The sequence below is a fragment of the Dermacentor albipictus genome, unplaced genomic scaffold (genome assembly GCF_038994185.2).
Source record: "Dermacentor albipictus isolate Rhodes 1998 colony unplaced genomic scaffold, USDA_Dalb.pri_finalv2 scaffold_22, whole genome shotgun sequence".
NCBI lineage: Eukaryota > Metazoa > Arthropoda > Arachnida > Ixodida > Ixodidae > Dermacentor > Dermacentor albipictus.
The window spans coordinates 5,829,172-5,856,639 of NW_027225576.1; the positions used below are offsets into that span (position 1 = coordinate 5,829,172).

At 46.4% G+C, this 27,468-nt stretch overlaps 1 protein-coding gene across 1 annotated transcript in view; it reads left to right on the forward strand.

Moving 5' to 3' along the window:
- Positions 1–27,468, forward strand: part of LOC139052429 (uncharacterized) — a 211,543-nt gene that overhangs the window by 148,581 nt on the left and 35,494 nt on the right. The window contains exons 14-19 of the mRNA XM_070529524.1: positions 1,238–1,342; positions 3,653–3,793; positions 4,714–4,986; positions 5,856–5,937; positions 8,851–9,029; positions 10,465–10,653. Coding sequence (XP_070385625.1) covers positions 1,238–1,342; positions 3,653–3,793; positions 4,714–4,986; positions 5,856–5,937; positions 8,851–9,029; positions 10,465–10,653 — 969 coding nt within the window. The remainder of the gene's footprint in view (positions 1–1,237; positions 1,343–3,652; positions 3,794–4,713; positions 4,987–5,855; positions 5,938–8,850; positions 9,030–10,464; positions 10,654–27,468) is intronic.

Genomic DNA, 27,468 nt, shown 5'->3' on the forward strand with positions numbered 1-27,468 from the left:
ATTGTGCAAGCTGTGCGCACGTTTCACTTTGATCGAAGCCAGCGACCATTACGTTTTATCGTCTGGTCGTGCGGCCTTCAATAACTCCTGGCTTTGGGCGTTCATTCCTAAACCAGTGTGGACCATCTCTAAATAAAGAAGATACCATGATTAAATGCGGTGAGCTGCCAGCGATGGCACGAAAAAAAATGTAGCGGTTTCGCCCAAAAACCCAAGCATCGATAGTGATAGAAAATTATTAGACAGCTATACGAAGGAACGATAGTAATTTTATTTCCTGTATAAAGTTGTAAACATTTGCTAACTAAACTAACAAGCATGCTGTGACGCGCACACAGGCAAACATAAACACATTTCGTTTGATGACCAGGGACACACGCTGCCAAAACGTCGGCGTAAGGAAAAGCGGCACCAGCAGCGAGCGAATCGACATTCTTACTGCCGCTCGCTTCAACGCTGACTTAGCGGCGAGAACACAGCGCACACGAATCTATCAGCCCTCGGCCTACCTATAGATTTCGCACTTATCGCACGTCGCTTTCAAGATAAGGCCCGCGCGGCCGCACTCAGGTACGCCATACGCAGCTGCCGCCGGAGTAAAACGTCCCCCCCTCCCCGCCCCCAACCCCTTCACTGGTGCCTTGCGCACGATGGAAGATGGCGCGCTTCACTCCCGCCTTCCTCGTCTGTGCGTGCGAGATCAAGCCACCATCGTCTTCTCATCCTGGCACCTTTCACTCACACCCACCGCATACAGCTAGCAGCGCCGATGTAATCACACTTTGACTTTATACGGAGTATCACGGCGACGGCGGCAATTCACCTTGGGGGGAGGGGGGGGGGAGGAGGAGGTGCATATATTTGCTACCACAAGAAAACAGTGCCGCGGGTACCGCAGGAGTGAAGCCCACGAAGCGTCGGGGGCAGCCATTCCCTTCAGGCAAGTCAGCCGGAAATGGTGCCTCCCGATTGGGGCGCGTGCACCACCGCGCATTTGACGCTTCCGGCAGCGAAGTTCGGTCACCCGTCGGAAATAGTATTCTGGGCAGACTCGCCGGCGGCGTCAATTTTTTAGACGCCGTCCGTCTTGTTTTCGCCGCCGGGCGAAGTTCAAGCAGCACCCCTGACGCAAACTGTCGAACAACAACAAAAGAACGCCGTTGTCTCGCAACACCACCGCGCCCTTGAACTGCAATATAGCTTCGGACTGACCTCAGCATTTTCTGTTTCTTTCCAGAATCCCACCATGTCGTTCCTCGTTATTGCGATATGACCTTCGAGTCGGAACCAACATGGGCACCGTTTGACGAGTCGACGTGCAAGGCAGGAACACGATCTCGAGGTAATATTTTCCGAGCACAAGCGCGGCCGTCGTGTGCGACCCGCTACTGGACAGCTTTAGCAGAGCGTTCGCAAAGCGATCGCTTAAGGTAGAAAACAATGTTTCTAAATTGCGTATGCGGAAGACGGGATGAGAAGCGTTTACAGGGGTTACGTATACGCGCTATTTTTGCTTCGGGTATTGCATAACTTGCGCGGCTATAGCGCAGCAGCGCGGCACTGCCCACGGAGCGCCGGGAGCGTCGGCTTAAATCTGAATGCGCCCTTGCTTTCAGCAGCGATCGCAAAAAAAAAAGTCTCAGTTCGACGTTGCCGATGTTTTCAGATCAGCCTTTTGTTTCGGTGTTAGAAGTGAGGACTAACAAGAGACGTTACAGCTGTCGAGCAAGTGCTTAGGTTTCGGTCCTCCACATTGCCGAAATAGGTGAATGCGCCCGACACTTTCGGATAGCAAACCAAGGAAAGCTAGCACGCTATGAGAAAAGTTATGCGATGACTAGGCTGTACTGTACGTGCTTCGCCATATTTGAAAACGTTCCTTGACGTTCTCACTATTGCCAGTTCCAAACTTTGATGCAAACCTATATGCAGCGAACCAATTTTTCTTCGCTTCACTTGGCAGCTTTTCCGCGTGAGCGTATGCAGTGTAAGTAATACTTACATTGGCTAGCCTGTGTATCCGAATAAGGACGTGGTTTTCAGTGCGCCAACACGTGTGCAGCAGACATTTCTTCAAACAGGCTTTTGCAGAATAACACGCCTTTTGGGAAAGAGGCAAATTCCATATAAAGTTTTACACGTGGTAGTTATTTTAGCCGAACTATTCGTACCGTAGAGTTTTAGCGGTAGTGTCGAAAATTTATTGCAGGAAACTTAAATGGCGGAGGCGAGATATCCGAATCATATGTTGAGGTTACCTATCGCTGTGGACACCAGAAAAGGGCAAAATCAGTAATTGCATAGCTAATCACAAATTCTCTAGGTAGCGTTTCAATCGAGCTATAGGCAAGTGATGCACCAGAAGGGAACTTGTACTGCTTTCCATGCAGGGCTTGCATGCACACGACAGCACATCCACGCTCCTGGCGCGAATTTCTTTCTTCTATATCTGAACACAGAGGTGTACTGAATAAGTATACTGTATATTCGTACGTATACGACGTACAGCACATTGTACATACTTTACAATGTGTCTGCTAAGCAAAATGTATGTGTCTCCGTGGCTGCTCAAATACTTGACGTAGTTTGTCTTGCCCGGGTGCACGAGCTCATTAAGCTCTCATAAAAAATTTCAAAGGGAGCAAGTGGTGTAAATGTGCTTGCTCTTTCAATCAGTTCAGAGAGGATGGAAATTAACTATACCGGATAGCGCATACGATGTGCGGATTCTTTAGCACGATGTTTCGCCTAGCTACTCACGGAATCTCTCGAAATCTCTTCGATCATCCGCTGTTATCTATAACTGAAACAGAGCTAAATCCTTGCATGACAGGTAATCGAAGCCACACACCTCTGGACTCTCAAGTCTGAACTCCTGCAGATTTGCTGTGAGTTTGACATGCAAACGAGTGTGCGAGGGGGAAGTGGCGCTCGCATCATGAAGAACAAGGGGCGCATGTCGGTAGACGAAATAAATTTGTGAACAATGAGGACAATAAGTGGCATGTCGAAACTATAAATAATATCAGTGGGCAGACAGCATCGATAACCGTGACAAGTAAAACAGGGAGGCTGAGGTAGACCATAGATATGGAGAACACCAAGAAGATTGACAGCTCAAATCGGCTGTTTATGACATGTTTCCTTAGAAAGAAACGCCCGTCATCATACTGAAAGAATGATAGCTTTTACATTGAAAACGATCATCCAGAGCACCTTTCCCGCACAATGTGTCCTCGAATACCGTAGTTTTGCATGCAGTCAGCCGGCATATCTTGTTCAATCTGAGCCCAAAAAACTGCTCATGATCAACAAGTCGAGCGTTGTAAAAAGCAGCGCTAACTTCTTTCATTAAGAACTCCAGAAAGCCACTTCTGTTCACAGTAGACAAGGATATGTGTTTACTCAGGATATGGCGCGTCAGGAGCAGCAACAGATACCCCGGAGAATGTAAGCGATAATGGGATAAATTTACTATGGAAACGTGGATCCCGCTGTATAACTTACTCGCATTAACAATGGTTGCATAAAAGCCCGCGTAGTTAGCCGCATAGACCACAAGCTCTATGACGTCGCTGTATTCTGTTTGTGAAGTGCCGTGATCCAGAAATGCTGGGAGCGACTGCCTGCGTCACCTGCTCTGTCCACGCAGCGTTCGACGTCCACACGGATAGGCACCACCTGCTGTGCAGTCCGCGCCACTGCGCCCCGCAGAGTGTATCCGGCACCTGGTCGGAGGCCCGGCGGCTGTGCAACAGCCGGCGTGGATACCTGGCCAGCAACGGCCTAAGAAGTGAGCGACTTTCATACACTGTTTCTGTCCTTCTCCGCTACTCCGCCGAACGGTTCTTGTTCTTCTGCCTTGGCGTTCCGCGCGTCGCTATTTACTTTTCACTCTGTGCATTGTCTTTTGTTGTGCGCGTCTACTTTGCACACGGGCCCGATGCTTAACGAATATACGTAAGTGGAGGCTACTATAGAGCGCATAATCAATCGTAATGTGTTTAAGAGTGGAGGGCGCCAACAATATTGATAACCTGGGGCAACTCTCTCTCTCCTTTCTTAGTCCTAAAAGAAGCAGAAGCAGGATCTTTTCAATTGTAGTAAACACAGGTATTAATAGATAGATATACAAATATTTGACGTAAGTAAAATGTGCGTTTTTATTAAGGGGACCTCGGCAGTTTTGTTGTGAACCTTGCTTTATTATCTGAGTTTACTATGTTATGGGGGGGGGGGGGCAGGGCTCACGAGGAAACTTGCTGCGTAGGAAAGGCTGTTGGAATTTGCTCAGAAGAATGCGCAGCTGGTACTCACGTACTGTGAAGCATAGTGTTTCGATCACCTTTCACCGATGCTATTAAAGTAGCAAGAAAAAATTAAGGAGCTATGGATGGTCTCCCTTCATTGAATAAGCAGGTGAAGCGCGAGCATTCTGCTATTCACACGACATGAACAAGGCCCATGAACAAGGATCTCCATGCCACAACGGTTCCACAAGGACAGAAACCCGATGCTTTAGCAGGCTGCGCCAAGAATGCACTTGGTATTTGCCGTTTTTTAATGAACGACTTTCACGTCAACGCTTTAGCGAGCGGTGCGTGAATTCTCTGGGTATCTATCACACTTCAATAAACCTCTCGCCAACTTGGGGGGTAGAGCGTATGCCACTGTGTGTGCGGCAAGCGAAGGAGCGATTCTCGGCGTTCGCAGGCACCGGTGCGCCACGCTTCTCGTCTCGGAGGTCTCGCGCAGACTTCTCGGCGGCGCGACTAGGTGGCGCGGCGCATCCAGAAAGGAGCGGGAGAGTGGAGCCCGGTTGCCGCGTGACGCGTTTCTCGGCGTTCACCCGCACCGGCGTCCCATGCATTTCGGAGGCCACACGAAGGTTTCGCGGCGGCGGCGCTAGCTGGCGCAGTGTTCTCAGGGAAGCGCGACAGAGGAATGCCACTGGAGTACACACCGCAGTCACAACAAGTTTCGACGGTGTCCATATCTCCATCTCCAATCTCCATATTGATTAAATACTAAAAACATTGTCGTCGACAGCGAGTGTGTAACGGGTTCTGGCTCATTTCGTTATTTCGTTTGGAGAGAGCGCCTTTTTTTCTCACACTGATCGAATCATTTTGCTCCGTCGAAAGCTAGCAGCAAAATGAAAAAAAGAACGCCTGCTTCCAGAATTTTTGTTTACTTCCCAAATCATAGCTCCGTCATATTTAGTGTCCGCTAAGGCAAGATTCAAGCGAGGCCCACTGCTAATTTTGTTTCCACGCTTATAATAAAAAAAAACTTAATTAAACGTTGACTTGAAAATTTTCATTTCCTTAGATACGACCAATAATATTCATTAATCTTGTCCTTGGGGCCATCTGGTAGTTTTTTTAGGCCTTAGTGCGCATCATCATAGACGGGGCTGTCATTGGTATCGGTCTCTTGAACGGTACTTCTAAATGCAAATGGAGTTACTTTTGTAAAGCCGTGTATGAAAAAATAATAATGAAGATTTCAAATTTTCTGTTCATCTCGCCGCTCTCCCGTACACCACTTGAACAAATATATAACATGGGCAGGAATGTCAAAACGCGAGCAGCAAGGTAAGAAATTAATGGACAACGAAGTTTGATCAATTAAAAATCTGTATGTCGCTTTATCTCGTGTGCAGTAACCGCTACTGTATACGTGCAGAAAAAAGCGCTTCCATTATTGAACCTTTCTTCCGCCACTCTGTCCTTACTTTGGGGAGAAGCCCAAATTCGCCCCCCCCCCCCTTCTCAGACCCACAACCCCGCTTTTCATTTTGCCACAATACTTGAATGTATAATGAAGTGACTGAAGGTGACGTGTTCATTCAGGCTGGACAGACATCGTCAAGAAGCACGGATATTTTCAGTCGGACAGCGCTGGACATCCGCAAATTCTGGAAGCATTGAAAACGTGAGTGCCGATCATCCCTTGCGTACCCATGCAAACACTGGAAGCGATCCACTTTCACCCGCTGTTAAAAAATAAGGAAAATATCTGTCACCATACCTTGTGAATACACGAAAGTTTTTTCCTGACTGTTAGAACCTGGTACAAAAAAGAAAGATGCCATTTGCAGTTGGCTTCAAACGGCAAAGCGCAGAACACCAGCCGAGGTGACTGAGTGGCTCTAGGGTTGCTGGGCTGCCGGGAATGAGGTCGCAGATTTCATTCCCGACCGCGAAATCCGCATTATGATTGCAGTGAAATTCATAGACGCTCGTGTACCGCGCTTTTTAAGCGTGGTAAAGAACTCCACGAGGCCACAATTTATCCGAATCGCTCGGCTGTACAGCATCCCTCATGTAACGTTAGGACGTCGAACTCCAAATATGACGGAATAGCGCGTGTAACTTTATTTATTCGGTGAACTGTTTGCAGTGCCGTATAACTGCCACTTATTCAAGCATCTTTCACTTTTACGAGAAGGTGTAGGTCGTTCACTTTCAGTATTCTCTTATTGTAAATGTGAAACTGGGCGGCAACCTCTCACCTATCGCATTTTTTTTCTTCATCCCCTTAGAGCCTACAAGGAAATCCTAACCCGTAAAAGAAAAAAAAAAACTTGGCTCATATCAGGAACAAAGACGTGCGTGTAAGGGAATTCCATGTATTAGGCCAGAGTGGTCGAGATTTCAGGACGAAGTCGAGGGAGCGAAAACATTAAAAACACTTGGTACATTCAAGGAGTGTTATACTAGGGTGTTACATTTTTTATTGATTTATTTTCCATTCTAGTGATTCCCTACAATCACTTGAAAGACAAATTGAAGCCCCCCCCTCCCCTCACTCACCCACCCGCCAAATAACCCCACTGTGCGTCTTTCTTCGTCCGATCTCTCGTCTTGTTGCGGTGTTTTATAATTTCAAATATGTCGCACCAGCTCGCCCAAGTTTTCACTTTAGCCCATTTTAGCCCACATAGACCAGTCCTCAGATAATAATAATTATTTATTAGTTAATTCAATAACCTTCTGATGTCCAATTTATCATGCAGATATTTAACACGCTCAGTTTACTTTTTTTTGGTTCCCAGGGCAGTGACTCGAACTAGAGAAATAGTACAACATACTTTAGCACACTGATTAAGAAAAAAAAAAGATAAACTAAAAGAAAATGTATCTCAGCGCACACAGTCTGACATTTTTCTGGCAAATTTCTCGAAATTATTACAACTGTTGACGGTATGATATTCCCGTCGACTACTACAGCCTCGTCGTAAGGATTTATATGTGACGACAAAGTGGACACTGGGTGGAGGCTCCAGATTGATCTTAACTATCATTCGTCTACTGCATATGTATATGAAAGGAAGCCCAACAACTAAAGTTCACAAAAATAATTTCATTTCTAGCTAATTAACGTAGTAGTTGATATTAGCTCAGTCATGTTTAGCTTACAGGACTGCTTCCCGAAATGTGCACATATATTTTAATAATAATTATTGGTGGCCAATCAGTTATGGACCAGGACGAACTTTTTCCTCATCTGTGAAAGGTTATTTCTGAGAGACCCCGTATGGGTTTCCTTTGCAGCTTCGTGCTACATCCGGGTGGACAACAATTTTAACTTTCGATGTTCATTATTAATTAGTAACATCGCAATAACATGTTTTTCATTAAACACTACTGAACTGCCGGTTAAGGAATTATCAGTCGAAACCAGGATTCCCGATCCAATGCAGAGGCTCCGAGATCAACGCGCGCGTTTCTCTGCCTCGGAAGCCGTGCGGATGCGCGTCTGGTTCTGAAACATACACACTACCGCGTGCCACGTTAGGCTTAAGTCCTGCGTTCCCCTGAACTTTTCTTGCTACAATTTGAGCCCAAACGCGGATTCTGGTGCTAATTTATCAATCTACTATTTGGATATAGAATCGCTCAAAACAACGTGCAAGTTTGCTGCCCTGGGTCAGTGAGAACTACACTACGTTGTTTTGTAGCTAAGACAATAGGATACCTAAAATGTCTGTGCAATTTCCTACACCGCGCCAGAGTGCCGACATCATCGAATGAACACGACCGAACGATGCATTTGTGAGAGCCGCATTGCGTGATATTAGGCTGCCTACAGAATACGAACAATGATAGGATTGTCAGGTGTAAGTTAGACTTTAATGAGGGAAGACGCGGTGAGGTTGTCTCGAGGGACATGTCTCTAGGCCTGCTGCTCCAAGCAGGGGAAGCGGATCGGGGAAATAGAAAGCTGGATGCCGGGTTATTAGAGCCGTTGTCTAGCAAAACACCCAAAAATTTTGGACCACTTAATTGTTTTAAGGACTCCTAACTTCTAAACCCTGTAGTATACGAGCATGCCCGAGGTCCACTTTCGTCAGAGTACAACCGCCATACAGCCGGCATCACTAACGCTCAGCAGCCGCACCCGACACCGCTTTACCGCAACGACGCTTGGTTCCAGCAGAAGTCGTCGTAATCGGCGTCGAAAGCTAAGAATTTGCCCCAAGAGTAGATCGAGAACGGTGCTGACAGCAAAGCGTTAGTTTGTCTTAGCTGTGTGAGAAGCCAGTTGAATACAGAAAAAACTGGCATTCTTTTTATTATGTTAATCACGACGCTAATGAGCGTCACTTCATGTATACCTTTTGTCTCCACGCTGCATAAAACGCGTCGTGCATCAAAAACAGTCCACAATGAAATATTTCATCTTCACAAGTCATTAGTCAAATCAACGTTTTTTTATTCTAGAAAATATGTCTCGTTAATGCACGTCTTCATTTCCTTCTAATCAACGCATCCATTAACGTAGACTTTTCGAAAATTAATACTCACCGCGTGTTGTTACGGGCACCTCTTTGTTGGCCTGCAGGTCGGAGCTGCTGGTACCAATTGTCTTGCACGAGGGCGCAAATTCGGATAGCTGCTTCATGGTCAGCCCAGTTCAGGGCCACCTTCAACCAACACAATACTCGGACATAGTAACGCAAACGTCGTGCTCCCATGAACTGGATGGAAAGTGCGCGTTTAGGTACCGCTCCTTTTTCCGTGGTAAGTACTTCGGATCAATTTCGCGTAGACTTTGTCTTTCGTAGAATCTAAGAACAATAGGCTATAGGTGTGTAACTTCTGTTGAAAACAAAATTTTCTATAAAAAAAAGTACGTCGATTTATGGTTCAGTGTAGTTAGCACCTATGAAGCACAGCGTATACATACACCAGCAACGTCAAAGGAAATGTTGGTGGGATATGGGATCCAAAACCTGAGGAGGAGGGAAAGCACTAGAGGGCAATGCTTGGGTCACATCGTCAAAAAAAATGTTCACGCTGCAAGTGCTGCGGTAGTTTTACAAATCCACGCCATGAAATTCATGGAACCTCATGGCGCAGCTCATAAGTATACTGCTTATTGAGTGCATCCCTGTACCATAAATAAGTACACTTTTTTTCCCTCTGTTTGACTCTCTGCAGCGCTTCTGTACTTTTTGTGCGTAGAGATGTATGGTGGCATTGAGGTACTCGGCTTTTTTGGTATTTTTCAGTTTTTCTTCGCATCATCAACAACCTTTTCTGATCGTGCGCGTTAATTGTGTTAAGGATTTGCCTCTTTTATGATTTTCCCGGTGCTCAATGACAACTGAACGCATTGGTTTCAGTTGTTCCTCAGCATCATTATCATTTTCCCTCGATAACAGTATGCGCTAAGTGACAGCCTAGCTCGTATATATTTCTCTAAACAATTTTTTCCACTACAGTATGCCCCGTCTGTCCGCTTTGATCGCGCGGTGTTGTGTGGGACAGCTCTGAAGGAACCTTGTGCTCTGCGGCTCCGCTATCGTGCAAACTACGACGATGCAGTGGTGATTGCTAGCAATTACCACAACAGGCATAATTCTTACCAGGACATACGGTTATGATGCTGGGCTACGATGAGAATATTCTTTTACGGGAAACTAACTGTTCCGCACTTGGCGTCCGACTTGTCTGTTTTCGGCTTGTACATCAAGGTCCACAGCCCCTCTCTCCACGTTACGTCTCGTATACTTCACTAAACACAGAGTGATGCGCAGCCCTGCCCCCTAACCGCGCTGCACCCCGGAGCACGCGGCAATTGTAACCCAACAACAACGAAAAGGAACCTAAGCTTTCCTGGCAATTCTGATTCTCCATGTTGTGCCACTGCTATACAAATTGGTTCCTTTGCACCTTCGGAACCTATTAGCACACGGCAGAGCCACCAGTTTCGTACTGGAAACAACAAACTCAGAAACAAGGAACGTGCTGACAACCTTATATTTCAGGCTACTCGGCATCGTAGGGTTAGTTTAAATTTGCAAAATTTATCTGTAGATTCTAGGCACGCATGAGATTATACTTCTAGATTTATCTGTAGATTCTAGGCACGCATGAGATTATACTTCTAGCATTATGCGCTCATGCCTTTCATATTTGCTGTCTCAACGCATTTACCGTTTTTTCTTTCGAGGCCTCAATCCTTGTCCAAAAGGAGGGTGGCTGGACTTGTCGAGCAAGAACAGCTGTCTGTGGCTAAACTTGTTGCCGTTGGATTACGACCGAGCTGCGGAGAAGTGTCGCGCCAGTAATGGGCACTTGGCTTTCGTGGATAACTCTTCTTTGTCCTACACTCTCGCGCTACTCCTCGCTCCGAACGATGGTAAGTGCACTGTACCTCGTACCTGTCTTTTATTCGCATTCTGAAAAAAAAATTGATTCGCTCCCATGGTGGAAAATTAGTGCCATATCATGGACTGATGTTGATTGCATTTACGAGTTTTCTTATTGTGCACCATACGGACTCAACACGCTATAGCATCGCGGATGATCAAGAAGCCATGGATTATGTACACAGACCGTGGTGGTCGCAACATGACAGGGGGAAGTGTCACAAAAATAGGTTGGCTGTCGTGACGGCCAGGCCTGTCGTCGTGGGTAGCCATCAATCAAGACGATAAATTTTTCACAGACATTGAGGCTGCGTTCACTTAGCAATTTGTAGCTTTTGTAGAGATTCCATTATAGGTATTTTTCGTTTGTGTCTTTTGTTTTGGTATGCGGTACTTTCTGACTGCGTGTGACACGGTCCAAACACGAGCGACCACACATATGCGTGGGCTTCTTTGAATTGTTTCTTTAAGGGAACCGGTGTAAAAAGATGGTTAAGGCAGAGTGGGCGAATTGTGCTATGGACTTCAGAGCGAAATAATATAAGCATAAAAGTTGGAGATGATTAACTTCTTTTTGAAGTTGATGAAAAACAAAGGCTTCCTGAGCGAGTTCGGTGTGAGATAAGGTCGCCGTCACAATGAACCGTACTCAAACGCGTCACGCCATGCTTGATGGGAGCATGAGAAGCGTTGGTCTCTGATATGTTTGGACTGTATGGATTTTCGCTGTCGGCTCATAATTTTAGACTACGCTGTTTTAGCGACCGGCCCACATTCTGATGTGTGATGACGTGTTATTAAATTTTAAATATTTCCTAGGTTTTGCATGCGAAAACTACGATGCGTTTATGAGGCGCGCCGATTGTGGCAAAAAACGTCAATGGCGTGATAGTTACAATATCGGGCTTCGGTGCTATAGGTTACCTTGTCGAAGCCGGCCGGTGTATAATTTTATTGACTTATTTATTTAAATATCACACTTTCGCCATAAGGGCGAAGCAATGAATTGCGGCAGCAACACGGCCAGAATATTCCTCGAAGTGTAAGACTCGTAGCTGTAGTGGCAGTGTGAATTCGGTATATAACATAAGCTCTCTAAGTAAACACGCACGCTGCGGCGTGTGCAGGGCACAGGAACAGAGCGAGCTCGACGACGGCGAGCATCATCGGTTGGGAAGGGTCTTGTCGGGCGTTGTCGTTCCCCTACTGCGGCATGCTCGCGGCGTGCACGATGTGCGAGTCCGCCTCGCGCTTCTTTTTTAACTACAGGGGTTTGCCGACGTTGTCGCTGAGCCTCGACCTGCCGTTGCCGCAGCAGAGCGGAGCATTGTTTGTGCATCTGAACCGCGGGAGTGGTCTTAGCACGTGTGCGGACCCGTCGTGCTTCAATGCGATTATTGCGTTTCGCTCGAGCTCCTCGGCCGGCGTCCTGACAACACGCGGGGGCATGTTTGATCGATGCGACGGACCCGCTGCTTTGGTGCGGAAACCCCACACCGGCAGGTGCTATACCCTAGCCACCGTACCATGGCTACTATACACGTACGAAAACGATGACACGAGCCGGCACGGTATGCATGGTCTGCATAGACTGTGTTACAATTCCTTACACTGTAAACAGGTTTGACCCTTTTAGGGAGTTTTGGCCTCGTTGCATAACTCAAGCCCTTAAGGGAGGACAAGATCCTCCCTTCGAACGGAGTTTTTTTTCACCTCCTTGTGTTTGGTGGTTTTATGGGGAATTATGGGAGTTTTTGAATTCTCCTTTAAACACCAACCCCTGAGCGGTTGCAGGAGTCTTTATGGGGAACGTTGGGAGTTTTTCATTCCTCTTTTGGACACCAGCACTATGGAACTTTTTATGAGGAGCTTTGGGAGCTTTTACAAGTTGACATGGGTATTTTATTTTGCTGCTTATGGGAATTTATAGGAGAAACGATGGGAGTCCTTACGTACATTTTCGGAAACGTTTGGCTTCTTAAGGGAGTGTTGAAGGAGACCTTTGGGAAATTATTTTGCCTCCTTGTAGGAGTGCTTAGGTGTAAACATGGGAGCAACTGTTCCCATATTTTGGGAGCTTTGCTTAAGGGAGCAATTATGGTTAATTTTGAGAGTTGAATTTTTGCTTTTTATGGGAATATATAAGAGAATGTTTGGGAGTTAATTTTTACAGCTTTAGGGAGCTGTTTTATTAAGGGAGTTTTAAACAGATGTTTTGGGAGTGCATTTTAGCTCTTTATTAGAGCTTTTACAGGTAGGTCGGGAGTTTATTATGCACCTTTTGGGAATTTTACGAGGTTGAAGGGAGTTTTTTGTGTGTTTAGTAGATTGTGTCTAACGAGGTGCAAAAATTATGACAAAGCAATAAAATGTCTGGAAATTTATTACAGTTCCAGAATCAAATGTGCCAGCATGATATTACAATCAATGACTATTAGCATAATGCACAATCAATCATGCATGCCCTCCAACAAAGAGTGCATTTTCTGGATGGAAACTGAGTGAATCAAGTGACATGTGGCTCATATGTAATTGCACGTAAACTTGATGGCTGATAGCACTAAGGGCAAATAGTAGTAGTATAAACTTTATTTCTTTTAGTCGTTTGGGCGGTCGGTGCGTCCCTCAGTCCAGGGCTCCACTGGTCTCTGTGGTTTGCTGGGCTTGATCAAGAAGAGCTCTCTGGCTCTCTGCATCTTCACTAGCAAGCCAAACATTCCATTGTCTGTTACTTGGCACTTGCGTCGTAAGGGGCGAATTGGAATTTGGAGACTGTAGTTTATACATTCATGTTACGTGGGCAAGAGTTGGCAGCTCCCCGCACCAAGAACACATACTTTCATAGAATGCAGAGTGTATCTTACTGAGTATTTGTAGGCGTAGATATGTGTTAGTCTGTACACAGCACTAATCCCTGGCCTGTTCTCCCATAAGGTTGGGGTGCGGACGCCTGTATTTTTGTCTCTCTTTTGCCTGGTTTTCGAAGGTGTCACGTGGGTCAATGGGGGGTTCCTTGAAAGGACCGACTAGTGCTTGGATGCTTATTGCCCGAGCAGTCGGTCTGCCCTCTCATTTCCCTCGAGTCCAGAATGCGCCGGGCACCAAATTACCACCTGGTGCAATTCTGTGAGTTTTGCGTGGGACGGTACCCGTCATTAACGAACAGCATGCTGCCTTAGAGGTACACCATAGCCAATGCAGATGGTTTCTTTTGGGAGCTCTGCCATCCAGAGCTCAGAATATGCACATCAAACTTAGGCTACCCACTACATGGCCTGCCCAGCTCCACTTATTTTACTTAATGACAATTAGAATATCGGCTGTCCTCGTTTTCTCTCTAATCCATACCGCTATCTTCCCGTCTCTTAACGTTCAGAATATGCACGTCAAACTTAGGCTGTCCAGAGAGCCCACGATGCGGCCGTTAGGCTCGGCCTAACAGTCCCCACGTGAGAGCAGCCCGCAGCTCTGCCCTAGGGCAAAGCTTCTCAGGACCTTGTCATTAAAGTTCTTTGTCTGTCTGTCTGTCTGCACCTCGAAAGGCCAGTACTATGGCTGCTGCATCCATGGTACAGGCTGAAGGGTTACGAATGGAGGTTGTTATCACTGTGAACCGATTGAAGGCCACTATTGTGAATTTGTCTGCTGCCACTTTACACGCATTTGTGTAGTATATGTCTGGATTTCTTTCATACTTCTTTAGTAAAGCCTTTGATTGCGCTTTCCTGCTTTGGTGGTGTTCCGTGCTCATATTCTTTGGGATTGGTGAAACTAGAATTTTCTCTCTTGTTTGTCTGGGTAGCGAAACTGTTTTTTCCCAGCCATACTGCGCTCTCAGGGCCACCTTTTGCAATAGGGCCTTTCCTTGTTTTGTTGAATTCAGACGTTCTGTCTGAGGCGTGACCACTGCTGTGGCATGTTCTTCATATGTGTTGTGAATACCAAGAGCCTCCAGATTTTTGGCACTTGTGTTTTTGGGAGCCCTAGCTGCCCTGATGATGGAGCTCACTTTAGACATGTTCTGCAGACTTTAGTTCTGCTGAACTACTACGTCAAACACTTGTCTTTGCTTCGTGTGTTGTCGACAAATTCGACTTCGCCCTGCCATCTGCTAGCCGCCTGGTTAGCTAAGATGGTAGAGCGGCTGCCCCGGAAAGGCGGTGGTCCCGGGTTCGAGTCCCGGACCAGGACGATTTTCTTCAACTCTGAGGCTTTTCAGGAACCCGTATGGGCTTCCTTTGTAGCAATTGCTATGAACGGGTGGATGTCTAATTTTCCCTTTATTAATTAAGAAAAAGAAATTGTATGCTGTAACTGCCTGAAATTTATTTCTAATGCACAAACTTCTGTGCATAGACAATTTGGTACAAGAAAGTGCTGGTACAGATTTCCCAGTGAAAATGCATGCATGCAGTTTTAAGCTTATTTCACAAAACTGATAAAATGAACATAATTGTGTGCACACACTGCATGCCTCCATTTAACACAGAAACAGGCTGGCTGTTTGCATTGTTCATGCTGCATAACAGTAATTTGCCGCCTTAGAAATAATGTTGCTGTGGCACAAATCGCTGTCACAACCTATATCGACACTTAGGGAATGGTTATCAAACACACCTCATGACGAAAATACAACACTCTTTGACCCGCCGTGGTTGCTATGTGTCCTTGGCGTTGTGCTTAGTATTAAGCACGAGGTCGCAGGATCAAATCCTGGCCACGGCGGCCGCATTTCGATGCGGTGGCGTGCAAGAACACCCGCGTGCCGTGGCTGTGCACGGTAAAGAACCCCAGGAGATCAATATTAATCCGAAGTCGATCACAACTGCATGCGGCGTGCCTCGTAATCAGATCGTGGTTCCGGCACGTAAAACGGGAGAAATTGAAAGAAACAAAACAATGTCTCTTTTTCGTGCGGCACTAGCTCCTTGAGTTTTCTTCAGCGGACCGACGGGTCTCAACACCGCAACATAAAAGGTGTGAGCATTATGTGCATTACGCAATGGGTCCGCGCCGTACTCACCACCGCAGCTGAATATATAAGGCCGCGTGAAACATGAGGCAACTGGGCAAGCGGTAATCCGAAACGCGCCGTTTCCAAAGCAGTCCACACCGTACGCGCTCCGATTTTGTGAGGACTGTGGGCGAGGTTTCACTAGCCGCTTTCATATCGTGGCGCAGTAGGGAATGCCCGAGCACGGCCGCGCGAACCACAAAAGTGTATTGTAGTACACAGATCACAAGGCGATGGCTACGCGGTGGCCGATCACCGCCGTGCTGCGCAGGGGGCAGGTATTCTTGTGAGGTTCCACATATTACACGCAACACTCTCCGACGGCCGCCGTAATTCTCTCGTAAGAACGCATATAGACACACGCGCAGAACTACGAAGCTAGACCAAAACAGGTGCCGTCACCGGCGCCGACGACAGTGGCGCTTCGAGGGCTTTGCCTTCAGTATCACTTTTAGTTGATGGGAAAACAAACAGAAGCGACGACATTCTACGGCCGAAGCCGTCGAAGTCTTGCATGGTCGCGCTTCCGAAGTCAGGTCGTAAGGTCGACCGGTGGTTCTGGCAGCGCGACAGGACATTGTGATCAACGAGACGAACAAATCGTCTTTTATATCGCCCTAAATAAGCTGGCTTGCACTCTGGAAATGTATAAATTTGCAGAATTAAGAGAAAGAAAAGCAACCACTTGGACAATATATCTCTCCTTTCTCGTCTCCTTCTCACACATGTGTATACTAAAATAAAATAACGCATAAAATAAGAAACAGAGAACTCCGTTTACGCTAAAGGGAGGTCTCTATCTTCGAAACTCCCTCTTAATAAGGATGTAGAATTGAGGTTCTTTCTCCTTCTTTCACCCCCATTTTGCGAGGGAGCGAAATGGAGGACGCTGAACATTTCTGCACCACTGTAAGGGAGCACGGTTTTCAGGCACGTTGTCTCAAGGGAGGTGACATCCCTTAATATGCCCTTTTCGGCTCATTTGCGTTTACAGTGTACAGTAGGCAAAGGTGCCTAACCTGACGTCTGAGAATACCGCTGCTCCTTGTGCACCAAACTGTGCGCTTAGAGCACGAACACGCCTAGAGACTTTTCGCCACCTGATGCTAATGACGTAATATAAGTAATAAATCAGAAGATTTATGTGCAATTATTGACAACGGAAAATCGCACAGAATATCAATGAATTGGTACTGCAATAAAACGGGGCAAGCGTCTGAAGGTTTGCACGTGGGAAATTCTTAAGCATGTTATCTTCTGCCTACGGAGCCATACGGCCGTGGTCTAAAGCTTAGAGCATCAGCCCGCTATCCTAGGAGGTCCTCTGTTCGAATCCTGCCGTATGACAATATTATTTGTGTTTACTACACGTATGTAGCCGGAACATCACGGCAACCAGCAGTCTCTGGGGCATATACCCGGTAGCACATACAGGCCTTCTTTCTTAGGCTAGGATATGCTCACGAAAGAGGCTGGAAACATACCCGATACGGAGAAATGGTGGCAACACGCGATGAAAGATATTGTCATAAAAAATAGACAGTTGAAAGACAAACTGTGTATCTGTAGGCTAGAACTGCAAGAATGAAGATAGGGTCAGATATGCATGTCAGGAGCTTGAAGGGCAGGAGAAGCTCTGGTGATCGAGGGACCCAGCTAGTCAAGTGAGCGTGACAGCGCTGGAGACTCCGACACATGTGCGGGCGTGAAGCAGCCACAGTATAGAGAATGAGGTGGTGACCTACGAGTGAATGTGAGACTGACGCCTAGAAGGACAGTTGACGCGGTTAACGGAGGAGGCCACAAATCAACCTGTACAGAGAAAAAAAAAAGGTCAATTGTAGCAGTAGCAGCGGAAGGTTTCAATGGCGCGGTGACCTTAGTTGCTCTGACGTTCTGCTCCTGAGCACGAGGTCGCCGATTCAATCACCCGACCGCGGTGGTCGCATACCAACACGGACGTGATGCAAACACTCGCGTATTCAACACCTGGCTTTTCAAGATGCGATTTAGACGCTTGTTCAAAACCCCAGGTGTTGAAAAAACTAAACAATTTCGGGCCCTACAATACCACGTCCTTCATAGCCCTAAAGTTGCTGCAGCGCGTTAAATGCACACTTAATAGAAACCTCATGTTCAGCTGTATTAGTTAGCTGTGTTTCTGGATATGTTAAAATGGCCTCTGTTACCTCGTAGAATGCTTGTTAAGCAGACACCGACACCTGCAGAGATGAAAGACTGCTGACAACACCACTCTGGTGTTCTAGCAAGGACGTTGTTGCCGCAATGTCATTTATTTTTGGAACGAATACTCGTGTCTAGCTTATTGATAAAGTAAGACTACAGGAGCGAAAGACTCAACCAAGTATATTAAGAGAGAGAGAGAAGAATAAACTTTATTTAAAAAGCAGACGAAGATGGTCTTCTGAATAATGTTTTGTTTAGAAAAGGTGGCAGCAAGTAAGAGAATATATTTTAAAATCCCGGACGGCTCACTAACCGAGCACAAGTAATCGGAGCGAAATCATCAGAGAGAGAGAGAGAGAGAGAAAGAGAGAGAGAGGGGTTTAGTGTTCATTTCCTGCAGTAACAATCGTCATTTTTTCCATCAAAAACTGAAATATAATTTTTTTCAACAGAACTTCACGTATATAGCTAAATAGATTTAATGTCGTACGTTACTGTCCAACTGAACCCCAAAAATAAACCAGACAGCCCACATTTAGTGGGCTCGTGAAGCTGTAAATATGTCTGCTCTATGTGCATTGCTTAAAAATTTCTAGCGGCAAAAGTTTCTTTCTCTTTGCCTCGCCTAAAAGGGTGCAATAATATATGCTCGTCAGGAGGTCTTCCAGGTATCCGAGATATGGCGAAGTCGTTATTTAATCCTGAAGCCGGTATTCAATTTTGAAGCTATCGATTATCATTACGAATACACCAGACTGGTTCCTTAAATATTAAATTGGTTTTTACGTGCCAAAAGCACGGTTTGATTATGAGGCACGCCGTAGTGAGATGGACTGCGGATTAATTTTGGCCACCTGGGGGTTCGTTAAACGTGCGCACTAGCGTTTTTTCGCTATTCTCCCACATCTGAATGCGGCCACCGCGGTAGGGATCGAACCCACAACCATGGAGCTCATCATGCGCAAGGCCATAGCCACTATGCTACCGCGGGGGTTGTCAACTTGGGCCTCGCCTAGTAGATCATTTGGGTCACTGGCTATGGTGTGACTAAGTATGTACTCATTCTCGGACAAGGCCCCAGAGTGGGCATGTGTACCCGAACTAGGACTGGAGCATGCGTCGAGCGATGTTGGTTCTTGTTGGCGCTTGCAATGCTTGAGCGTGCAGTGAGCGTCCGTTCCAAAAGGAATAGACGATGGCTGCCGCCGATCACTCAGGCACTGGCTACTCGCACCTGCCGGAGAGCATGAATTCATTTGCGTATAATATAACATTTTGTGTGGCAGTATAACATTATCGAGCCCTTTCGGCACGTATGCGACATCACTCTGCCATCTCCACTTTGCTGTGGATCCATTTTGGCGGCATTCTCAACCTTCTGTTGCACGCCGCTGCGATTTTCGACCAGCCACCCCAAGCTAAGGGAAGCGGAGCAATCGCAGACGCCGGCACCACCCTTTTCATCCGGCTATCTGCTTTCACTGCGCTGGCTCGGCCCCATCGAAACCCTCTCCATTTGAGTGTGCTGCCCGCCTCTTCTCAGCCAATTATATAAGAAAAACTTCTCAACGTAGGCAATGCTATCCGCTTTGAAAGCAAAGGAAACTGACATACTATAAACGAGTAGCGCGTTTGATTGGGCTTTTCAAACAACGCTGCTGGTTACCGCACGATGCTTGCGTCGGTCGTTACGTAAACTTGACGTCAGGGATTTGGAATAAAAGCAGTTTGGAATAGCTTTACGTTGTAGCGCCCTATGGTTATGCAACATGGCGCTGCCCTTTGCACTTTCATTGAATAACTTCTAAATAAATAAACGGCACTAGCTCGCTGAGAAATACCTTCATTGTGCTTTTTAAATACTGAGGTTTTAATATTTACCAAGTGTTTAAGAAATTTACCAGAATTTACCAAGTTGTCGTGAACTACTGTACCATTTACATTATTTTTTTTTACTGTATCTGTACTTTGAAAGCGAATATTTCAGGTATCGTGTTTTTTACATTAATTTGCCACTTTCCTAAATGGTGTCTAGGACCAGGGGTGTAGCCAGGGGGGCATTATGGGGCTTCAGCCTCTCCAAACCCCACAAAATATTTTCGTGCTGTCATGCACCGCCGACCCCAACCCGCATACCCGGCGCCGGAAATCATTCTGGATTTTTATTATAATGCTTTTATTGCGCTGGAACAGACAGTTCGGCACGAACATTGTGAACTCGGGCTGGATTTCGCGGCGACACCCATACACCGGCAGTCACATAACGCAAGGACCCTCATCCGAGCGCAAAGCTTCAAGAGGGTTTCGATGGCGAGCGAGCTCGTCACGGTATCTCGCGGAGGCCGCGGAATCTACGGAGCGCATGGATTTCAATACCGAAACTTTATGGACATAATGTTCTCGTAAGCTTTTGATGAGAAAGGTGAATTGACAATTCCATGCTTTAGATTTTCAATTCCAGAACATTGTGGGTTTAGTGTTCTTATAAACATTTCACTCCAAAGGTGCATTGACTTTTCTAAAGTCGTATATCGCACCATACAACGAGACAAGCCGAATGAACACACTATCAGACAAGTTGACAAAGCACGCAGCAAGGTCCGATGAGACGAAGCGTTGTGGTGGTTCATTTGTGCCGTCGTGTCACAGAAAAGAATATCAACATTTTTTTTCACCTTAGCCAAAGCATACATGTCAAGACGCTAAAGTCAGCGAAGGTAACTATGTTCTTATTTATTTTCCTACTTTGAATTTTATTCGCGAGCATACATTGAGCCTCTTCAATTTTTTTGTTCTCGCTACCCGCGGGCTGCTAGAGCCAGCTTGCGTTTTTCACGCATGCGTTTTTCTCGTGTTGCCCCGAACACCACGCGCCGCACTTGGGTGCGCGTTCGTTTTTCTTTGACGGAGAGGATTTTAGCCTGGCAGAGTTCTGGACGCTTTCTGGTTAGCTGATGAAAAAAACGAAACAATGCATGGTCGCTCGCCACCATCACTTTGGGGGACTCAACGGATTGCAACACGTTCGCTTGAGCGCAGCCTCTCCGGAAAATTTTGTCTCACCGGTGTAGGATACCGAGTAGCATGCGTATGGTTCTCGGTGGAACAGGCGTCTCACGTTTTCTTCGATATTTCTTCGGTAGCCACAATAGGTACCCAAAGTAGGTATTCGATTGTGGCAACATGCCTTTCCTTTGCGTTTATTCTATTCCATGCCTCCGCCCCACAAATGAGAAAAAGACATTGCTGCCATGCAGAAAGTTGTCCCATGGTGAAAGTTCGATTTTGTTACTTTTTCTGCAGAACGCAATGGGCCACGGCACGCTTCCGTTAACGGATACTCTTGCTATATTATTGCGATAGCACTTAAATGAACGCTCCAGGCGCACTCCTGTCGTCGCCCTCATGTTCCGTAAAAAGTCCAAGGGCGATAAAATCGTGACCGCGCGCCGCATGCTGTATGTGCGAGTGAAACCGTTAGAGGGTGCAGAGTGGCATGGGTGAGCCTACGATGGTGGTTCATTCTTGTGGGCGCAAAGGAGAAAAGTGGGGAGTAAGCGCGCCACCTTAGGTCGCGCGTTATGTATTAGGGGAAGTGGATGGAGGGGGGGGGGGACTTAGGATTCTGTGATCTGTGAATCTTTGAATGCGCAACATGTTTATTTGCCTTGTTTGACGCGTTATATACAGTGACTTTTTCTTAACTAAGTAAATTTATTAGAGACGTGTATGTATATTTAAATATCTAGTTGTGAGGTTTTGTGTATACGTGCAGTGAACTTTGTTTCCAGTGACAATTTCTTGTCCTTTATCAATTGTATCTTCGCATTTCTAATGTATGAGGGCGAGTCAAGTGAAAGTGAGCCTACCCACCCCGCGCAATAACGGGGCCGTATAACGTAAAACTATTCCAATATGTTTTTATTCCAGTCTCCTGACGTCAAATTTGCGTAACCGGCGGCGCAATTAGGAATCGGATGGTCACCCGCAGGGTTGTCTGAACAAACCAATCAAATGCTCCCCTCATTCATAGCAGGTCACTTTTGTTTGCTTGAAAAACGAGTAGCATTAGTAACGAGTAACTGAGCCGCTTGTCTCATCTAATTGGCTCACAAGAGGCGAGGAGAGTGCTCAAGTGAAGAGGGATTCGATGGGGCCGAGCCAGGAGGAGGAGGAAATAACTTTAATGTGTCCCGAGGAACCCCTCCCCACCCACTCTTGGTTTAGTGGGCGGCAGGGGTCGCGGGCCGCACCCACGTTGGGACGGGAAGCCCGTGAGCCTCCGCCCTTTCGTGAGCCCTCTGGACGGCCCGGAGCTGGGTCTGGTGGTCGTCGCTTTGCAGGGCGTCCACCCAGTCTTCTTCTTTAGTGAACACGGTGCCGCTTAACGCGGAGCATTGCCAAAGCATGTGCGCTAGCGAGCAGTAAGATTCGCCACAATCCGGACATTGCGGCTCTACTTCTGGTGAATAACGGCTCAGTCTGCCTCTCGAGGGGAACGACCCTGTCTGAAGCATTCTGAATATCGATGACTGTGGTCTAGTGAGTTTAGCGTGGGGGAGTGGGAAGAGTGGGGCCGAGCCACTGCACTGAATATCGTAACCGGATGAAGAGGGTCGTTCCGGCGTCTGCGATTGGTCCGCTTTCCCTTACTTAGCTTGCGGTGGCTCGTCGAGAATCGCGGTGGCATGCAACGGTAGCTTAAGAATGACGCTAAAACGGATCCTCAGCAAAGAAGAGTTGGCAGAACGATGTCGTAAACGTGCCGAAAGTTCTCGAAGACATTACATGGTCATGCAAAAAGCTTTATTACACACAAATAAGCCCATGCTCTCCGGCAGAGGCGAGTAGCAAGTGCGCGGAGCAATCGGCGGCAGCCATCTTTTATTCCTTTCGGAACGGGGCAGTGTGCGGCTATTGAGAAGAAAAGTAAGTTTTGTTCGGCATATTATTGCATCTTTAACGCGTACGCGTCACATTGACTGGTGAGTTTTTGCGGTTTTGTGACGTGGCGTGACAGGCAGGTGAAGTGGGTGCAGCCCGAAAACTTTTGACCAATGAGCGAGGGCTAATGGTAAAAAGGCGTCGAATCAGAAATAATTATTTTTGTTTTGTTCGGTCAAATTATGCATAATCAGTGTGTACGCGTCATATCAGATGGGAAGCTATCACGGTTATCGTGACGTCGCATGACGGACAGGTGAATTGGGGAGGTCCAAAAAAGTTTTTGACCAATCGCGGTGGGCTGATTGCAGAATTGGAATAGAAAAGTTTGGAATAGTTTTACGTTACAGCGCCTATGGTTGGGTTCATTTTGTGCGAGGCATGCGCATAGCACACAGGCATCTCTCATTTACAAAAGTTACACGAAGGTGTGAGGATAAAGGTTTTTGAATGCTCTCATACAGTGAATTGAACATGGTTGCGTGAAATAATGGACACTCCAAAAGTTGAACAGCGTGGTGTCGGGAGGTTTTTGACAGCTGAAGATGTTTCCCAAAAAGAAATTAGTCGTCGTATCGCTGCCGTGTACGCTGAACATTGCATTTCATTGGCCACTGTGAAGCGTTGGAGCAAACTATTCAAAGAAGGACGTGAAAATTGTAAAGACAATCCAAGACCGGGCCAAAGTCACCGTGCAGTCACCCCCAACACAATGGCAAAGGTTGATGAACTGATACAAGAACGGAGGATAAGCATAGATGAACTGGCAGAGCGTGTGAAGTTCGGTTCACACCGTAATTCATGAACATCTTGGTTATCGGCTCTTGTGTGCGTAATGGATGCCAAGATTATAGAAATCACCGCCAGAAGACGGAGAGGTTAGGCGCTGCCGTGACTCATCTGATCCGGTATCACAATGAGAGTGACGACTTTTTGTGTGCCATTGTGGCTGGGAATGAATCATGGTGCCACTACTGCCAGCCTGAAACAGGACGGCAAAGCTGACAGTGGAAACATTCGAATTCAGCACCCCCAAAGAAAGCAAAAGCCATCAATCCCAACGCAAAAGTGCTGTCGACATTTCTTTTAATCGCCAGCGGCCATTACTGATTGAATTTGCTAAACCTTTAGAGTTCATCAATAATTTCCGATATTGCGAAACGCCGGATCTGCTGCTTGTCGCAATGAACAACAAATGACGAGGAAAATAGACGAATGGGGTCATTTTGCTCCATGACAATGCTCGTCCACACGTCGCTGATGTGGATAACACTAAACAGGCAAACTTGAAGTGGAAAACGCTGCAACATCCGCCATACAGCCCAGACCTGTCGCCTTGCGACTTCCGCATTTTGTGGCAATTTAATGACCCCAGCTCAAGGGAAACAGGTTCGTGTTGGACGATGACGTGAAAGAGTAGGTTACAGAGTCTTTGAAGCAGCAACCCAAGAAGCTTTATGAGGTGGTAATCATGCGACTCGTTAGTCAGTGGGACAAACGTCTGAATGCTCGTGGAGATTGCTTTTAAATAAAGCACGTCGTTTGTCGTATATTCGCGTTGGCTCACTTTCATTTCACTCGCCCTCGTGCATTTTGCAGAACGCTTGCTTTCTGTATGGCCTCTCTGTTGCGACTATAATTTCAGTGTGATCACTCACAATACACGACCGGTGACAGCTGCTTCTGCGCAATACATTGGAACAAAGGGCACTATCATTGACATTTTCGCCTGGCCATTGTATATGTATAAAAATGTGAACAAGGTTCTTGAATGACAACGTTTCATTATGGTATAAACTTTTTTAAACAGGGTTGAAGTACCTCAGACAGGCTGGCCAACGTTTCGATAGGTGGACCTATCTTCGTCAAAGGCGGCCTCGTCATCCTCGGCGTGTTAGTTTTAAAGGGTTAGTGCAGTGACGTCACGTGCGGGTGTTGTCGCTGGCGGCTGGTTTTAAAGAGAGAGATTACAAGAGGGAACAGGCGCTGTCGTCCTACGTCTGTGAGCCTCATTCTCAAGACGAAGGGACAAGAGCGTGAGAGTGGGCACGCGGGGAGGAAAGAAAAGAAATAGAAGCAGAAAAAAGGGGAAAAGAAGGAAAAAAAAACAAAAAAAGCAGGGGGGTGCCAGGGCCGTACCAAGACACAACAAAGGGGGGGGGTGAAAGATAAAGAAAGAGAAAAATGAAATCTTTAAGAAATACGGGGGCTTGGGAGCGTGTTGGGGATGCGAAGGGTTAGGGGGTAATCCGGGGGAGTCGTTGGCGGCATGTTTTTGAGGCATTAGAACGGCCGGTCAAGCAATGGGTCGAGTAATTTTGAAATAGTTAAGGTGGCGACGGGGAGTCTGCGGTGCAATGTGTGGGCTGACTGAAAGGCAGCGGCATGGTCTTTCAAGGGGCACTGCCCCACGCGCTTAACGTAGGTGTCGTTACGGCGGCATCCAGAAGGCGATGGTTGAGGCGCCGAAAAAGGCATATTGACTTCGGAATGTGTTGTCGAGGGGGTTTCAAAAAAAAAAAAAGACTAAAAAAGGGGTAAGGGGGAAGGGGGGGGGGCGAAATCGGTATAGCAAACAGGAGGGCGACGCGTGCAGAAGCGGGCGCGGGCAAGTGTACATGGAAGAAGGGGATCGTACACTTGGTATAGACCACGGTGGTATAGACGTAAAATCCTGAAAGAGTACATTAAATTGAGTGGTAGGCAGGAAATTTTTTTTTTCCTTTCCTCCTCTCTCCCCCTCTCCCGTTTTTTTCTTCCGAAATGAAAGAGTAGGTGAGGTTAAGAATTAAAGTTGGCTGGTGGCCTAATGTGTTTTGTGTATTGGTTGATGATATGAGAGTTTCAGATTTAAGTTACAGCTTTTAAAGATTCTAAGTTGCCGCGTGCCAAATTAATTCCTGTCGGGTGTAGGCAATTAAACTTGTGTATGAGGTATGATTCCGTGTACTTCCTTTCGCGAGGGGAACGGAAATTTGTTTGTAGTATATAGAGCCTTGCTTTGTCAAACATATGTCCATGTTCATTAAAGTGGCTGGCTACTGCTTTGGGTAAATTGTGTTTTGTGTCCGCGCGGTGACCATTGAGTCTTGTATTGATTTGTTGTCCGGTCTCACCTATGTATTGTTTGCTACAAGCGGCGCATTCTAGACAGTAGACTACATTGCTTGATGTGCAGGTGAAAGCCGAAGTTACTTTGTGTGTGTAATTCGACGCTGTACTTTTTACTGTAGTAGTGGATTGAATGTGTTTGCATGTAGAGCACCTGGGGCGACCACAGGGATTGGTTCCCAACTTCTTCTTTTTCTGTAGTTTGGCGTGCACAAGAACATCTTTAAAATTAGTGTTGCGTCTGTAGGCTACTCTGGGAGGGTCGGGAAAAATCTTCTTAAGTTTCTGGTTGCTGGTGAGAATCGGGTAGTATTTACTTAGGATGTTATTCACGTTTGGGAGTGCGTTTGAGAATTTAGTAGTAAGAAGAGGCGTTGTTGTTCTTGTGATCTTCGGGTGGGGCTTGAGGACCTCGGCTCGATCAAGTTTGGTTGCAGCGATGTAAGCTGTTTGAAGGTCACTGTTTGGGTGGTTCCTGTTTGATAGCGTTTCTTTAAGGTGATCGAGTCTATCTATGTAGTCTTGGTTTTCAACGCAAATGCGACGTAGTCGTGTGGCTTGGCCTTTAAAGATGCCTTGTTTGCAATGTCTGGGATGGTGGCTGGTATATTCTAGGTACTGTTGTTTGTCGAAAGGTTTCCTATACAGCGTTGTCTTTAGTTCACCATTGTCAATGTATATTGTTGTGTCCAGAAAGTTTATGCGCTCAGTTGAGGATTCTGATGTGAATTTTATTGTTGGGTGAACAGAATTTAGAAAGGATACATATTTATCTAGACTGTCTTGGCCCTGTCCCCAGATTATGAGTATGTCGTCTATGTATCGTAGGTATGTGTGGGGCTTGGTAGTGCAGCGCGATAGGAAATCTGTTTCTAGAATCCCCATAAATATGTTCGCGTAGGTTGGTGCAAAAGGCGTACCCATGCTTGTACCATGTATCTGTAGGTAGTAACTCTCTTCAAATTCGAAGTAGTTATGTGTGAGAACTAATTCAAGGAGAGACAGGTAAACTTCAGTAGAGTGTTGTGCACTGTGTTTAGACAGCGTTTGTTTTATCGAAGATAAACCATCAGGGATTGGAATGTTGGTGTACAGCGCCGTGACGTCTAGTGTTGCGAGAATTGTGTTGTGGGGTAGTGTGCCTTTAGTATTAATGTCTTCTATAATTCTCAGCAGGTGGGGCGTATCTTGTACAAATGACGGAAGTGTTTTCGGCAAGTTACCAAGGTAGTGGTTAAGGAATGTGGAGATGTTCTCTGTCGGGGTGTTGTTGTTTGATACTATCGGACGGCCTGGGATAATAGCAGTGTATAGTTCAGCGGATGGAATTTTATGAATTTTCGGAAGGAGGTAAAAACGTCCGGCAGTTTTGTTGCTTGGTTTAAGAAATTTGTATTCTGATGGTGTTATCAATTCATCAGCCAAAAGTGATTTCAGCCTGTTGGTAATTGTCACTGTATAGGACAATGTCGGATCGTTATCTAGTTTGCGGTAATGTTCTGGGTTGTTTAGTTGTCTGTAAGCCTCGTGCTTGTATTTTTGTATTGGC